General features: G+C 36.7%; 1 protein-coding gene across 5 annotated transcripts in view; it reads right to left on the bottom strand.

The window, feature by feature from the left end:
• Stk31 (serine threonine kinase 31) overlaps window positions 1-11726 on the bottom strand; it is a 74001-nt gene extending 62275 nt beyond the window's left edge. The window contains exons 1-5 of one of the 5 annotated variants that reach the window (XM_030255667.1): window positions 11548-11726; window positions 9125-9171; window positions 8984-9036; window positions 2368-2466; window positions 408-482 (exon numbers count right to left, since the gene is read on the bottom strand). In XM_030255667.1, coding sequence (XP_030111527.1) covers window positions 408-482; window positions 2368-2466; window positions 8984-9036; window positions 9125-9171; window positions 11548-11597 — 324 coding nt within the window. In that variant the 5' untranslated portion in view covers window positions 11598-11726. Of the gene's footprint in view, window positions 1-407; window positions 483-2367; window positions 2467-8983; window positions 9037-9124; window positions 9172-11343; window positions 11454-11547 lie in introns of those variants that run through there. The other 4 variants (XM_030255668.1, NM_001381960.1, NM_029916.2 and 1 more) reach the window with 4 other exon arrangements.
• Window positions 11727-15387: the final 3661 nt, after the last annotated feature.

Genomic DNA, 15387 nt, shown 5'->3' with positions numbered 1-15387 from the left:
AGTTTATCTTCATATTCACCAGTAAAAAAATACTTTCATAAGTGTTAAGTTTATTAAACTAGACATCACTATTAATTAACACTAATAGACTCAATAGGCATCAAGTTTCAGAAGCAATAGCTTAGTAGGTAAGGATGTTTGCTGCTATGGCTGAGGACCTGAGTTCAATTCCAGTTCAATTCCAGATGCTGGTTAGGAAGAACCACCTCCCTCAGGCCTCACATATGCTATGTACTATTTGTATGTGTGAATGTGTGTATGTGAGTGTGTGTGTATACACACACACACATATATATATACATATACACAAAAATAAATATTTGTAAACAAATTAAAAACTACACTTTTAAAAAGTGTTGTGACCAAAATAAACATTTAAGCCCAAAGGATGAATACATATTTCCTGCCTTATCATCGCTGATAGTTTTTAGCACTTTGCATCTGTACCAGCACTTATCTTCAGAAAACAATCCACCATAAATCTGTAAAAGAAAAAAATTGTCACTATGATAAAAAAGCATACTAAGTAGGTCAGGATATAAGTTAGCATCATGTGCTATTTTATGTTAATAAATACTTTATATACAATAACTTATCTACTTCTCCTAACACACCTGTGAAGCAGGTACTTTGTTTATACCGTTACGTATCCAATGTCATAGCCTAGTCTTCAGCAGAACCAAGATTCAAACTTCTGACTCCAGAGTCCATTATACTAGGCTACCTCTCAAAAAGGTAGATAAAGTGTTGAAGAAGAAGAAGAAGAAGAAGAAGAAGAAGAAGAAGAAGAAGAAGAAGAAGAAGAAGAAGGAGGAGGAGGAGGAGGAGGAAGAAGAAGAAGGAAGAAGAAGAAGGAAGAAGAAGAAGGAAGAAGAAGAAGAAGGAAGAAGAAGAAAAAAGAAGGAAGAAGAAGAAGAAGGAGGAGGAGGAGGAGGAGGAGGAGGAGGAGGAAGAAGAAGAAGGAAGAAGAAGAAGGAAGAAGAAGAAGAAGAAGAAGAAGAAGAAGAAGAAGAAGAAGAAGAAGAAGAAGAAGAAGAAGAAGAAGAAGAAGAAGGAAGAAGGAAGAAGAAGAAGAAGAAGAAGAAGAAGAAGAAGAAGAAGAAGAAGAAGAAGAAGAAGAAGAAGAAGAAGAAGAAGAAGAAGAAGAAGAAGAAGAAGAAAAAGTACCCCTTCTTGTCTTCTGGGAGAGGGCAATACTCAGCCATCATAAAACCAAAATAAATAAATAAATAATTTTTAAAAAGGAAGAAAGCAAGCTTAGCCAAAATAATTGAGCCTCCTGCTTTAATGACAGATCCTGACTCAAAAAAAAAAAAAGAAAAAAGAAAAGAAAAACTAAAATGGAAAACAATCAAGAAGGACAAACAGTCTCTGGCCTCTACAAGAACAGGCAATCAACCAAAATCAATCAATCTATCTATCTATCTATCCCTCTCTCTCAACCTCTCCCTCTGCCTTCCCCCCACTCTCCTCTTCCTCTCTTCATCTCTCTCCTCTTTGTTAAGTTTCAAACCCAGGACAAGTAGCTGAGGTGCCTATTTGTCCTCCAGGTTCTCCCAGCATCTCACAGTCCCTACCTGTAACAGGGTATGGCTAGCATACCCTGCCCTCTACCCCAATTCTCCTGTCCTCTACCCCAATTCTCTAGCCCAGGCCTTTGCTACCCTTCCCCCAAAGGGCTCTTTGCTATATAATCTAGACATTTTGATCACCTGCCTTTTGTACCTTTGGACTCCTAGCTGCTATACCTGGTCCCCGTCTCCTTCCTCTCCCCACAAGGCCCAGCTCAGTCTGGCCATGCCCACTCTGGACATGCTCTCCCATATGTCTATAATAAACTCTCTCCTCCACCATCCCTAGGAGCAGTCGTGTCTTTCCTTGCCTTTCGCTTTTTTTTTTCATTCATTCTCCCACTCTGCCTTCCTTCCCTATCTCCCATCTCTCTGTAGATGAAGAGTTAAAGCAGGAAAGAGAAATCACATATCAAAAAGGAAGATAGCAATATGTATCAGATTTCAAATGATATTCAAAAGGTAATTAAGTTAGCCACAGAACAGAAGCAAGTATTAGCCACACATACAGAAGACAAAAGACTCATAACAATTTAGAGGGCTGAAGATGTAGATCTGTTAGTACTCACCTAAGATGTACTAGGCCCCATGCTTAATCAAAAGTCATATTATAGTTTATATCAGAATTTCTGTCCATAAGTTATTTTTAATTAATAAATTTCAAAAAATTTACTATGTAGTTTATACAAAATCTGTCTTTTCTATTCAAATAGGCCCCAAATTCCAAAATCTAGATTCTAAAATCTGGAAAAGCTGACATGTACGATGAATGATTATTTCCAGGAATAACGCTCACCTTCTTAGGATCAAGATTGCCAAAAACTGAATTAGCAAGAGGACAAACTTCTGAGAGTGAACAACCAATCTTCATAATATCCTTATTTTTACTGACATTCTAAGAATAAAACAGAAAAAATATGAGATTCAATAAATTATTTTCTGAAGATATCATATATAATTAAGGGTTCTACTAAGCCTAATATTTAAGAAACTTTAAAGTACTGGGAATTGGATTGTTTTTGTGTTTTGTTTTGTTTTTTTTGGTTTGTTTTTGTTTTTGTTTTTGTTTTTTCGAGACAGGGTTTCTCTGTGTAGCCCTGGCTGTCCTGGAACTCACTTTGTAGACCAGGCTGGCCTTGAACTCAGAAATCCTCCTGTCTCTGCCTCCGGAGTGCTGGGATTAAAGGCATAAACCACACCTGGCTGGATCATATTATTGTGCTACCATTTTCTTCATAATTCAAATGAGTTCTTATAAAAAAAATGACACTAAGCTTAGATAGAATTCAAATAAAGTACCAAATATTATTAAATCATACTAAGCAGGTTCCTCAGAAACAAACTGGGTAATTGTAGTGACAGAAAATAAGCAAGTGCTCAAAGAAAGACTAAGACATGTCTAGGAGACATGGAACCAACCTATGTTCTTTGGCCAACTTCTGCTCCACTGGCCAGAAATGAAGAATTCAAACAGCAAAAGTAAATGACAACAGCAAAAGACTTACAACCTGTGGCTTATCCACTAGTCACACTAGTCACAGAAAAGAAATGACTCTTCCTTACAGAAAGACAATCAATAGATGTAGTAGGAATAAAGAAGGCTGAAAGGCCATCACTAGACCAGTACAATACCAAGAAAAGATAAAAATTTTCAGTGAAAAGTTAGGAAAAACAAGACTAGTCAATCCCATGTGTCTTTCTCTAAAACATTTATAATTACAAAAGAAAAATATTAGGGGCTAGAGAGATGGCTCAGTGGTTAAGAGCACTGACTGTTCTTCCAGAGGTCCTAAATTCAATTCCCAGCAACTACATGGTGGCTCACAACCATCTCTAATAAGATCTGATATCCTCTTCTGGCATATCTTAAGACAGCTACAGTGTAGCTGTAAAATAAAATAAATAAATAAATAAATCTTTTAAAAAATAAAAATATTTATTATATTTTTAAGAAATGAACATCTCAACAAAGTAGATTAAAGTTAACATATTCAATGACACCAGGAAGCCCAATACAATGCACACTGGACACAACATCATTTTTGGACATTCTAGCCAATTTATGAGAAATCATCAAACAAACCCATTAAACGGATACTTTATAAAAACAACTGGGACTCATCCAAAACATTCAAAGTCAAGAAATTTGATAAAGTAGCAAAGGTTAGAGGCCTCTTAAAAATACAATGGGTAATTTTAGTGGATCCTGGAACATAAAAAAAAAAAACTGGTAAAATTTGAAATAATGGCTATATATAGTTCAATTGGCAACCATGTGCCAATATTAATTTTCTGGCTTTTACCCCGCTGTGCTATGGTTACTACAAGAGGTAACATTAACAGAAGCTGGGTGAGAAGTACACAAGAAGCCTTTGAACTGATTCTGTAATTTTACTGTGAATAAAGTTCTTCAAATTAGAAGAAATTAAATATAAGTTGGGAGTGAAGCTGTACACCTGTAACCCCAGCACTTGAGAAGTAGGGAATGCAGGAGTACCTTGAGTTGGAGGCCAGCTGGGCTCTGAGATGACATGCTGCCTCAAGAACACAAATAAAATCAAATATATATACACACACACATCAAGCTTTATAGAAACCCAAGAAAAAATATTCAATGAGGCTATAATGTCTAGTGATAGAAAACCTCTCAAAGAACAGTTCCAAGAGATCATGATGAATGTCGCTGTCATCATACAAAAAAGAACTAGGAGTTGTGGTAATAACACTGTTGGTAGAACATATTTATCTAGAATACATGAAGCCCTGGGTTCAATCCCCAGTACAAAAAAAAAAAAAAGAGGAGGGAGTAGAGAGGGATGGGGGAGAAGGGGAGAGGGGATGGAGGGAGTGAAAGAAGGAAAAAATGAAGTAAAGGGAAGAAGAAAAGAAAGAGGTGAAGGCAAAATACTTAAGATTCCTTTAGTTGCCATTCATCTGACTAAAAATACTGACAATCCTTAAGTATTTTTTTTTGCTCCTCTCCAGTCCACTGTTCACAATATTAGTAAGCATCTTAACTCAAATATTACTATGTCTTCGTTTATCCTAAACCACTCATGAGTTTGCACTGCTCTCAAAATACACTAACTTTAGTCTCAGATCACTGTTTTTGCTTTCCCTCTGTAGGCTACAGTCATATTACACTTCCTTCATTTCCCAAATTGGTTGTGTTCCTTCTTGCTTCAGGGCTTTCACACATGGTCAGTCTTACGTGTGACTGAAGTACACCTCTGCCTTTTTTCTCTCACTTTCTTCTGTCATAATTCTACTCATCCTTTATGTTAATTTGTAAAAATTCATATATTCCAGCAAGTTGTTGTTGAGGACACTTTCAAGCTTAAATTCTATCATCTTTTAGTCCCCTCTTGTTGAACATCATTGGAAATGCTAATTATTTACTGAATAACTTGTTTTATATGCTTAGAAGGTAAGATCTTCAGAGATATGGTGTGTACCTTATACTAATCTTTCATTTCCCGTACATGCTCCAGTGCCTAGCACATAGTGATACAACAGCATCTGCTGCTTGAACAGATGAATAATAAAGTATATGAAGACTTGAGAAACAACATTATGAGTTGCAATAATTAATATTAGTTAAAGAAAATATCTTTTTTTACTCAGTAATTTACTTAAATTTTAGGGTTTGTGTGTGTTATTAAACAAATACCAAATAGATAAGTAATACAAAATCCAAGCAGTACCAAGGATTTTACAATATGACTAATAATTCTTTCTACCCTTCTGTTCCCCCAATTTTTCCCTACATATAAACACTAGTGCTTGTAGTTCCTTGCGAACTATGCTAGAGATTAGATGTGTGTACTGTTGTTTTAACTTGGAGATCTGCTCTTTTAGAAAAGGATTCTGATTTCTTTACAATAATTTCCTACAATTCTATTGTCTGGGTGTATCATGACTGGTTTTACATTCATTTAGCAATTGATATTCAATGGTTTATGGTTTATATTTATTAAAATTATACTGCAATGAACATTTTTTTTCTATAAATGCAGTATAAGATAATTATTATACATTAAGATTTGTGAAGATTACCAAAACTTCATTCCAGTTCCATTACTATCAACTGAATGGCCTTGAGCAAGTTTTTACAACTTTTTGAAACTTCATTTATTTAGTCCTCAACTTAGCAATGACAATATAACTTACCTCCAAAGTATAGATGAGGAGCCAAAAAGTTAAATAAGCTACTTAGGTAATATTTCTACTAGTGCACATATTCAGTAATATTGTTGTTATTAGTAGTGGCAGTTTTCATGAGCATATAGGATATAACAATTTTAATCTATCAGATTATAAAGGTTGGAAGTGTTTGAGAACACACAGTATGAATAAAAGGTACAGTATAAATAAAAAAGTAAATAATAACTTGCTCAAGACCATTCAATTGGTAGTATTCTCTTTTAAGTGGCAGAAATCAGGCTGAGGAAGCAAACAATAGATCTTCACCCTGATTTGCCTCTGTATTTCCAAATCTCTACTTATGTGTCTCTGCTCTCATCTCAACCTCATCTCAAAAAGATTTTATGATTTGCATCTTGGGATAGGCATTAGATATATAGGAATAGCAACAGTAGTTTTAATCTTTTTATTGCATTCATCTAAGGAATGTTTTCTAACTTTTTGTAGTGTGTATTGCTGTGAGTTTAAGACCTGTCTGGTCTACAGAGTTCTAGGACAGCCATAGCTACACAAAGAACCTTTAAAAACCTAAATAAATAAATAATGCCTTATTCATATTTTATACCAACTGCATGCATGCACTTTCTTCTATCATTGGAAATGGAACCCCTTTCCATTCGGCAAGTACTGTATAACTAAACCACATCCCCAGTCCTTGTTTATTGAACAGGGTCTGACTAAGTGTTCAAGACAGGTGCAAACTCAAGGTCCTCTTGCTTCAGCCTCACAAGTAGCTGGAATTACCAGGCACAGTTTGCTGATAAGATTTTGAAACAGTATTTTGGATATATTAAGTTAAATAAATATATGTATTAAAATTATTTTACCTGTTGCTTTTGCTTGCACCAATGTGGCTGCTAAAACTAGCTATAATTACTTATAGGATTCACATTGTATTTCTACAGTAACAGCACTAACCTAGGAAGTATTAAGTTAGTACACATATAGTTCCTATATAAAAACCTTAAATATATAATTTGTCATTCAGTGCGGGGTACCACTAAGTGGCACATGTGCTAAATAATATAGAATACAGACCCACATAGATCTACAACATGTGAGCACCATTTAAAAAGTGTATGTACAACTGGAGAAATGGATCAGCTGTTAAGAGTTCTGGTTGTTCTTCCAAAGGAACCAGGTTCAATTCCCAGCACCAACAGGGCAACTCACAACTGTCTATAAATCCAGTTTCAGAGAATCCAATTCCCTCTTCTGAACTCCATGGACACCAGGTACGGAAGTTGTACACAGACATAAACACAAGCAAAACACACATGCATATAATTTTTAAAAATAAAAAGTTTGTGTGTAAGTATATAATTTACCATAAATTCTGCCGATATTTCTGTAGTTTTAAGAACTCTTAATCATAGTCTTCTATAGCTCTTTATATAACTTCTACTTTATACACTGTACACTTAACTTCATTATAAAGGAGTTTCCAAGCCATGGGAAGTGTAGTTAAATACAATTTCCTCTCCCTACCCCCATCATGTATAGTTTGCAGAATCAAAAATTCATCAGTAACAGTACATTATAGATTCACTTCTTAACATCTGAAACCCAAGAACTTTGGTGTTTAATACTGTTATGCTGTTTTGTTTTGTTGAGAAAACATCTGTGTAGACCTGGCTGTCCTTGGAGATCCACCTGCCTCTGCCTCCCAGATGCTGGGATAAAAGGGGTGTGCCATCACACCCTGCTTACTTTGTATTTAAAACTGAATATACTTTCCTGATTTGCAGTCTATCATTGAAATAAGACACACTTTATTAGTTCTCCAGATTTCAGAATTATATACTTATCTTACAATAAAATGCAGATCACTAAACAAACAAACAAACAAAACCTGGGTTTTCTTTGTCACCTGCCAGCGGCTAGAGTACAGAAGCTTTTCCTCTCCCTATCTTTACTCCCTTTACAATCTACTACCACCTGATATGCTAGAAACTTTCAAGAAGTTTCTTTGAAATGGTGTAAGTGTATCCAAAATGGTCCAATGTTTGACATATTATCTGAGCTTCCACACAACATAACTTCTAACAAAACAATGCTGTCCCAAACCCCAGCATGGAAAAGGGGAAGTGGGTACCCCTAGCAAAGAAGCTACTCAAAATTGATAGCTTCTGGGAAAGAGAAAATCAGTATTCCTTAATGGAGGGATCCTGGATACATCAATCACACTGTGGATCAGGCCTCAGGTTCAGTCAACACAAACTCAACACCATGGGTTTTCATTTTGTTTTAAGGAACATGAAGTTGTGTGGGTAGGGAGGTGGGTGAGGATTTAGGAGTTGGGAGTGGGAATAAAAGAATCAGAATATACTGTATGAAATGATAAAAGAATAAAAAATAAAAATGTAAAACAGAAGTATGCTAAAAGATTATTTTATAAAGATATGGTGTATTTAACTAATTAATAAGTTAAATGTAATTAATGTTGTTTTTAAAACTATACTGCCCCAAACCTCCATCAACAGAACTATTCACTTGTATACCAAGAAAGTCGGGAAAACACAAAATTCCTGCGTGTGACTTACAGGTAGGCCAACTTGGAAAGGTGCTACCTACAATTCCTTCAGTGTCAGCAGGGACTATGATCCCACATATGCTACACTGGTCCACGACAGGATCAAGAGCAAAACTTTATTTTGAGGGGAAGAAGGGTGTGAGGTGGCTATGTCCACAATACTTTGAATAAAATCCTCAAAGAACTAATAAAAATGAGGAAAGTATTGTGAATGTGTTAAAGGCACAAAAAGAGGACAGAACTTAGCTTTCTGACACACACAGGCCAGAAAGCTAAGATCTGCTTTTGTTGTTTTTTTGGATGTTAAGTAATTTTTTTAAAAAGTGTTTAGCCTAAATTTTCAGGAAACAATCTTACAAAGACCCCTAGGTGGAGCTATAGCTTTAAAAATACAACAGCATGTGGCTTTCTGACCCCATTGAACATGACTCTGAAGTTCCAATCTTGATAATTTTCTTGTTTAATTCAATTGTAAGCATTTTTTTCAACATAGGAAAACTGCATGTTGCAATCAACTGTCTTGTAATTATGTCTTGTGTTATATGATTTAATCAAGATTAGGTACTGGGAATGAAAACAAAAATCACATTTATTATTAGATTTTTATTTTTGTTGGAAAACACTTGAGTTGATAAGAGGAAGGTAGAAAAGAAAAAACAACCAATATTATATTTACCTGGGCCCAAAATGTTACTGCATCTTCTACATGACTTCCAACAACATCTTCAACTAAAATAAAATCACAATGCAAAACAAATTAGAAGTTAATCAGTATCATTTAGTTATTATACCCCCAAATAATATTTAATGCCAGTACCTTTATTGTAATGTGTATCTTCATCCATTTGGACAAGTCCTGGAAAACTAACAATTCAATACCTTGAATTAGGTTTTTATATCCATTAACAGTGAAAAAAATCTAAACCACATATGTTCAAAGTATTTGCCCTAAGATGGTTATCAAAACTCAAACTCTATACTAAAAACTTCCTGTTTTCTCATGACTGTTTCTTGTATTTGTTCTGAAAATATTATAGTTTTCAATGGCAAAACACATTATCTCTGTCCCTATCATTATCTTTAGCCAAATCTTTACAGATTTACAAGTAAGATAACTCAAACAGATTTTGATCACTTATATAAATCAATATTTTGAAACAACATGCAGTGTGTGTGTGTGTGTGTGTGTGTGTGTGTGTGTGTGTGTGTTGTATGTGTCTTGCCTGAATGCACATCTGTGTACATGCAATGCATGTTGAGGCCAGAAGGGGGACAAAAGTGGGCTTCAGATCCACTGGGACTAAAGTTACAGCCATGTAAACTGCTGTGTTGATGCTTCCAGAGAACTAAAGTTCAATGTTTAACAAAACTAAGCTGTCCCAAGTCCCAAATGCCAACATGGAGGAAAGGAATTGAACCCAGTCCTCTAGAAAATCAACAATGCTCTTAACTGCTGAGCCATCTCTCTAAACCCATATTAACAACAACAAAAACAAAAACAAAAACAAAAAAAAAAAACAACAAAAAAAAAAACCTCTCAAACAAGAAAATTCCACAATAAAATAAAAAAATAAATAAATAATAAAATGCCTGAGAGTGGCTAGCCTGGGAGTGGCTATTGGCTATTTTGTTTTTTAAAATGCCCTAGAATTAAAAACTGAAATATATCAAATTTGCCTATTACTTCAAAAATCATGTTTATTACATAAAAAAAGTACTTCAAAAGAAGTGTCTACTACTTTACGATTTGATTCTCAAAAATCCAGGAATCACTTTCTACTCATAAATTAAAATGATAAAATATGTAATCTACTTCACTGTTCAATTCCAACTGATTTTATTTCATTCTCAAAATAGGCGCACTCTCCACCCTCCAAAGCTGGGGGGTGTGGTTAGAGCATTGGTTTGTCCTTCAACTTTAAGGTAATTCTACACATTCCAATAAATAGGGGAAAAACAATTTTTCACAAAACTGCCCTTAAAACGTAGGGTACATGCCATGGTTTGAGACTCATTTTTTGAGAGCTTTTAGATCATCCAAGAACATCTAATCTACATCAAGGTTTCAAATGCTCTCAACTATGAAAAGAGTAATTAACTCATCACAGCAAATAATGGAGCTTATTTATAGGAATTTAAAACTTGCAAATTTTGTCTAGCTTAATTTTTTTTCAAATAACATCACTGAATCATCTTCAAATCTGGGATCCTTTAAAAAGTAGTTTTAAAATTCAGCTGTGGAGAAGCTGTTTTAAAAAAAAAAAATGGAAACAACAATATGAACTAAGCAGTACCCCGGAGCTCTTGTCTCTAGCTGCATATGTATCAAAAGATGGCCTAGTCGGCCATCACTGCAAAGAGAGGCCCATTGGACTTGCAAACTTTATATGCCCCAGTACAGGGGAACGCCAGGACCAAAAAGGGGGAGTGGGTGGGTAGGGGAGTGGGGGTGGGTGGGTATGGGGGACTTTTGGGATAGCATTGGAAATGTAAACGAGCTAAATACCTAATAAAAAATGGAAAAAAATTTTTTTTAAAAAATGGAGTCTTTTAGTGAGAAAGAATATTTCTCTGGAAAACACTATTGTTTGCTTGGTTGGTTGGTTGGTTCTTGGTTGTTTTCGGTTTTTTGAAGACAGGTTTCTCAGTAGCTGTCCTGAACTCTCTCTGTAGACCAGGCTGGCCTCAAACTCAAAGATCTGCCTGCCTCTGCCTCCCGAATGGAGTAGGATTAAGACATGTGTTACCACTGTCACGGGCACAGAAAAAATTAAAAGTTTACTTTGGAAATCCTGCCACTTGTTTTAAGAAACTGGTTTTCTAGCCTTATTTTAAATCGTTGTTAAAAGACTTGCCAAGGAACTGTAGTGACTTTAAGCAGAGGTGGAGGGCACGACGGCGAATTCAAATCTCGCCTTGAAATGGGCCAAGGTGAGGTAAAGATGCTGGCTTTCTGGGGGGCCTGGAAGGCTAAAACCACAGACGTCGCCAGAGGGGAAGAAAGTCGTCCACACAGTGGGTCTGCGGGCAGCTCACCGAGATTTGTCCACACAGTGGGTCTGCGGGCAGCTCACCAAGATTTGTCCACACAGTGGGTCTGCGGGCAGCTCACCGAGAAGCTGCGGCGCCTTCGAGCTCGCCGGAAGTAGGCCTCAGCCCAGACCTAAAACGCCAGCAGCGTGGACAAGAACACCCTGGGAGCGGCCCCTGTCGCCCTCGCCACCAAAGACTACCACTGACCTTACACTTTGCGCCACAGCCGTCCCAGCAAAGAGCCGCTGGCCCCACATACCAGGCGCTCCACCCTCAGCCCTCCAGCCCTCAGGCCAGCCCTTGGCGCCGCTTACCGCCGAGCTTCCACGCCTCAGGGCACGCACTGCGCCTGCGCATGCGCGAGGTGCTGCTGCGCTATAGCGGAGGGAGCGCAGCCCTGGTCACGTGGGTGGCCGGCCTCAAGGCCTCGAGCGCAGCCAGGCCGCCCACGGTCCACGCACGCGCTCCGCTCTGCTCCCGAAAGCAGCAGCCTGGCCCTGTGTGCAGTCAGTTTATAGGAGGGCGCCCCACACCCCGCCAGTGATGTAAGACCGTGACATGAAGTTGCGTGGGTCTTCCTAATTTGTACCTCGAGATTTAAACTTTTTTTTTTTTAAAAGCCAAAATTGGGACAAACTGGATATTCTTTTCCCAAAGAAAAGAATACCGTAATAAGTGACAATATCATTTTATAGATCAATAGCTTTACACATATTTCTCCCCAAACTTCGCATCCACATCAAACATTGCAGGGGACAGCAGGGATCGGTGGGGACTGGGATGGGATAGGGTTATAGGCAAGTTATTACACTTGGAGGAAACATTGCACAGCTAAAAACCATCTCTATCTAGTTCTTTTGTTTTGCAAAGGAATGAATTAAAACCAAGGCCTCACGAAAGATCACTACCAAGGAGCCCTCCATTTAATTTCTAAAGCTTAAAGTATAATTTGCATAGACTACAGATATTAAAGTGTAAAGTATTTTAATATTTTTATACATCACTGAAGTCATCCCCATAATAAAACATTTCCATCAACCTCAAAAGTTTCTTCATGTTGTTTACATTAACTGGCCCTCCTTATGTACCTTTCTGTTTCTTGTAACTGAACGTTAATTCTTTTTTTTTTTTTTTCTAAAACTGTTGACAGAATCACACATAAAGACCATTTTATTTGCCTTCTTTCAAATGGCATGGGTATCTTAAGATAATTCCACCTGTTTTCTTCTATATATCAACAGCTTGTAACTTCCCAGGTACTAGTCCACTGTGGATGCCTAACAGGTTTTCTACATTTCTGGGTAGAAGGGTTGTTTTGACTTTAGACTTCTCTCAAATAAAGCTGTTATGGCCTTCAATTCTTTCCGTGGACATACCCTTTCATTTCTTTTGGGCTAATGTCCCCTAGTGGATGGTTAAATGGTAGAAGAGTGTACAAGAAGTTGCCAGACTATTTAACAAAGAAGCTACTCTAATTTATATTACCACCATCAAAGTTTATATATTCTAGTTGCAAGGCTGAAGAAATGCCTCAGTAGTTAAAAGTAATGTCTGGTCTTCCAGAGGTCCTAGGTTTTGTTCCCAGAACCCACCCATTTGGCAGCTCACAAAGGTCTACTCCAGTTCCAGGGAATCCAACAGCCTCTCTGACTGCCTCAGGCACAAGTGTTGCACAGACATAAATGCAGGCAAAACTCTGATACATATTAAATAAAAATAAATCTTTAAAACCTAATAAAAATTAAAAAGTAATAACTGGTTGTTCCATAGCTTCACCATCACTTAATATGATCACTGTTTTTAATTTTAAATATTTTGTATATAGTGGAGGGACTTCCTTGAGGTTGTTTGCATTTATTTATCTACCAAATAAAAACATTGGGTATCTTTGTGTTGTTGTTGTTGTTGTTGTTGTATGTTTATTTTCTATTCGTCTTCATATATCTTCTTAGGTACTTAAGTATCTCTATTCAAACATTTTTAGATTTTTTTTAAACTGGATTCTTTTGTTTGTTTTTGAGACAGGGTTTCACTATGTAGTTAAATCAGCCTTGAACTTGCTATGTAGATCTGGTTGGACTCAAAATCATGGAGATACATCTGCCCCTGCTTCTCAGAGTACTGGAAGTAAAGGCATGTGCCACCACACCTTTTTAAAAAGATAGGGTCTTGTGTAGCTCCAACTTGCTTCCGGCTCACTAAGTAACCAAGGATGGCCTTGAACTTCTGATCCTCCAGTCTTCAGCTCCAGCTGCTGAGACTACAGGCATCCTTCAGGATGTCCATTTTTTTAATTGACTGAGTTATTTATTCACTTCACATCCTGGTCAGTCATCTGTAGGCCCATCCGTCGAATTCTACTTCATCCCCCACTCCTGCACATCCTGTAGATAGAACAAATTATGGGTCTAAGGTTTTGTGCTTGGGTTGGTGTCCCAAAACTTCCATTGGTAGTCTTGCCTGGTCACAGGAGTTGGCCGTTCAGGATCCATATCCCCCATTGTTAGGATTGTTTTCTTATCATTAGCTTTTGATTATGTGTGTGTGTGTGTGTGTGTGTGTGTGTGTGTGTGTGTGTGTGTGTATACTGTGAATGTAGCTCCTTTAGACTTGTAAACATTTTACACAGTTTATGACTATCTTTTCATCCTCTAGCAAAAGTATTTAAAAGAGAGAAAGCTCAGGGGCTGGAAGTGTAACCAGTTTGTGAGGCTGGATTAAATTCCCATCACATACACACACACACACACACACACACAGTACCTATTTTTTTTTTACAAAATTTTTGGGGGGCAGGGAGGGAAATGAACAGACACTGTAAGGCCCCTCTTACACAATGCCATTGCATACAGGTCAAAGTGAGAGAACAATTTTTGAAAATTGGTTCTTGTCTTCTACCAGGTAGGTTCCAAGAATAAAAGTCAAGTCATCAGGTTTGGCAGGTTTGGGCTTAAGTTATTTTGATGGAATCTAATTAATTGGCTTTTGCCTTATAGATCTTACATTTGTATTGTTTTTAACAAATCCCTGGCTGACTAGTCTACAAATGTTTCTTTCCTGTATTTTCTTTCTAAATATATGCATAATGTTATATATCATATATGTATATATATGTATGTGTATATATATATATACATGCTACACAGATGTATAGTAGTTGTGCAGTTAATTTTTATACGATGTAAAATGTGACTCTAGGTTCACATTTTTTATATGTGTGTCCAATTTTTCCATCAGCATTTCTTGAAAGCACTGTCATTTACGTAATGAATTATCTTTGCAGCATTGCCAAGGATGGATGGGCCACATATGTAGAAATCTACTTCTTGATTATTTGTTTTGTGATGTTGAACTCTGCTTACTTTAAACTGTTCTGAGCTCTGAGGCTTTAAAAGTCTTGAATACAGGTAATCTAAGGCATACTCCAACATAATTTTTTTCCTGAGATTGTTTATTTTGAGTTCCAAGAAAATGAAAATCACTTGTCACACATAGGCATACACTCATCCATCCAAGAATTGTTATCAGAATTATGCTGAATCTACACATCTAAGTGGGAAAATTTGCACTTTAACTAAAGGCTTCTGATCGTTGAACACAGTACATATATGTATATACATATACATATGTATACATATACATACCTGTATATGTGTGTGTATATATATCCATTTATTCAATTCTTTTATTTTCCTAAGCAATGTTCTATATTTTCAATGTAAAAGTTTATTCTTCTTTCATCTGATTTTCCCAATTATTTCTATTACTATTCTACTGTTGATACTTTTTTTGTAATTTCAATTTCTCATCATGTTCTTATTTCTAGTGATAAGCAGGGTTTTGTCTTGTTTTCTGTAGAGTTGGCAGATTAATCTACATGGATGACTTGTTACATGCAAATATTCTTTCACTTTCTCCTTTCCAATTTGGTTCTCTTGTCTTGTGTTGATGCAATGCCTAACACATCGAGTGTGAGACCATATAGTTTGGGGGTTTGCTTTGCTCTATTATATTTGTTGTGTTAGAGAGATAAGAGATGAGGCAGGA

This window comes from Mus musculus, chromosome 6 (genome assembly GCF_000001635.26).
Source record: "Mus musculus strain C57BL/6J chromosome 6, GRCm38.p6 C57BL/6J".
In the NCBI taxonomy this organism is placed as follows: Eukaryota; Metazoa; Chordata; class Mammalia; order Rodentia; family Muridae; genus Mus; species Mus musculus.
The sequence above is the reverse complement of the archived record's forward strand: the minus strand, read 5'-3'. Positions and strand labels throughout refer to the sequence as shown.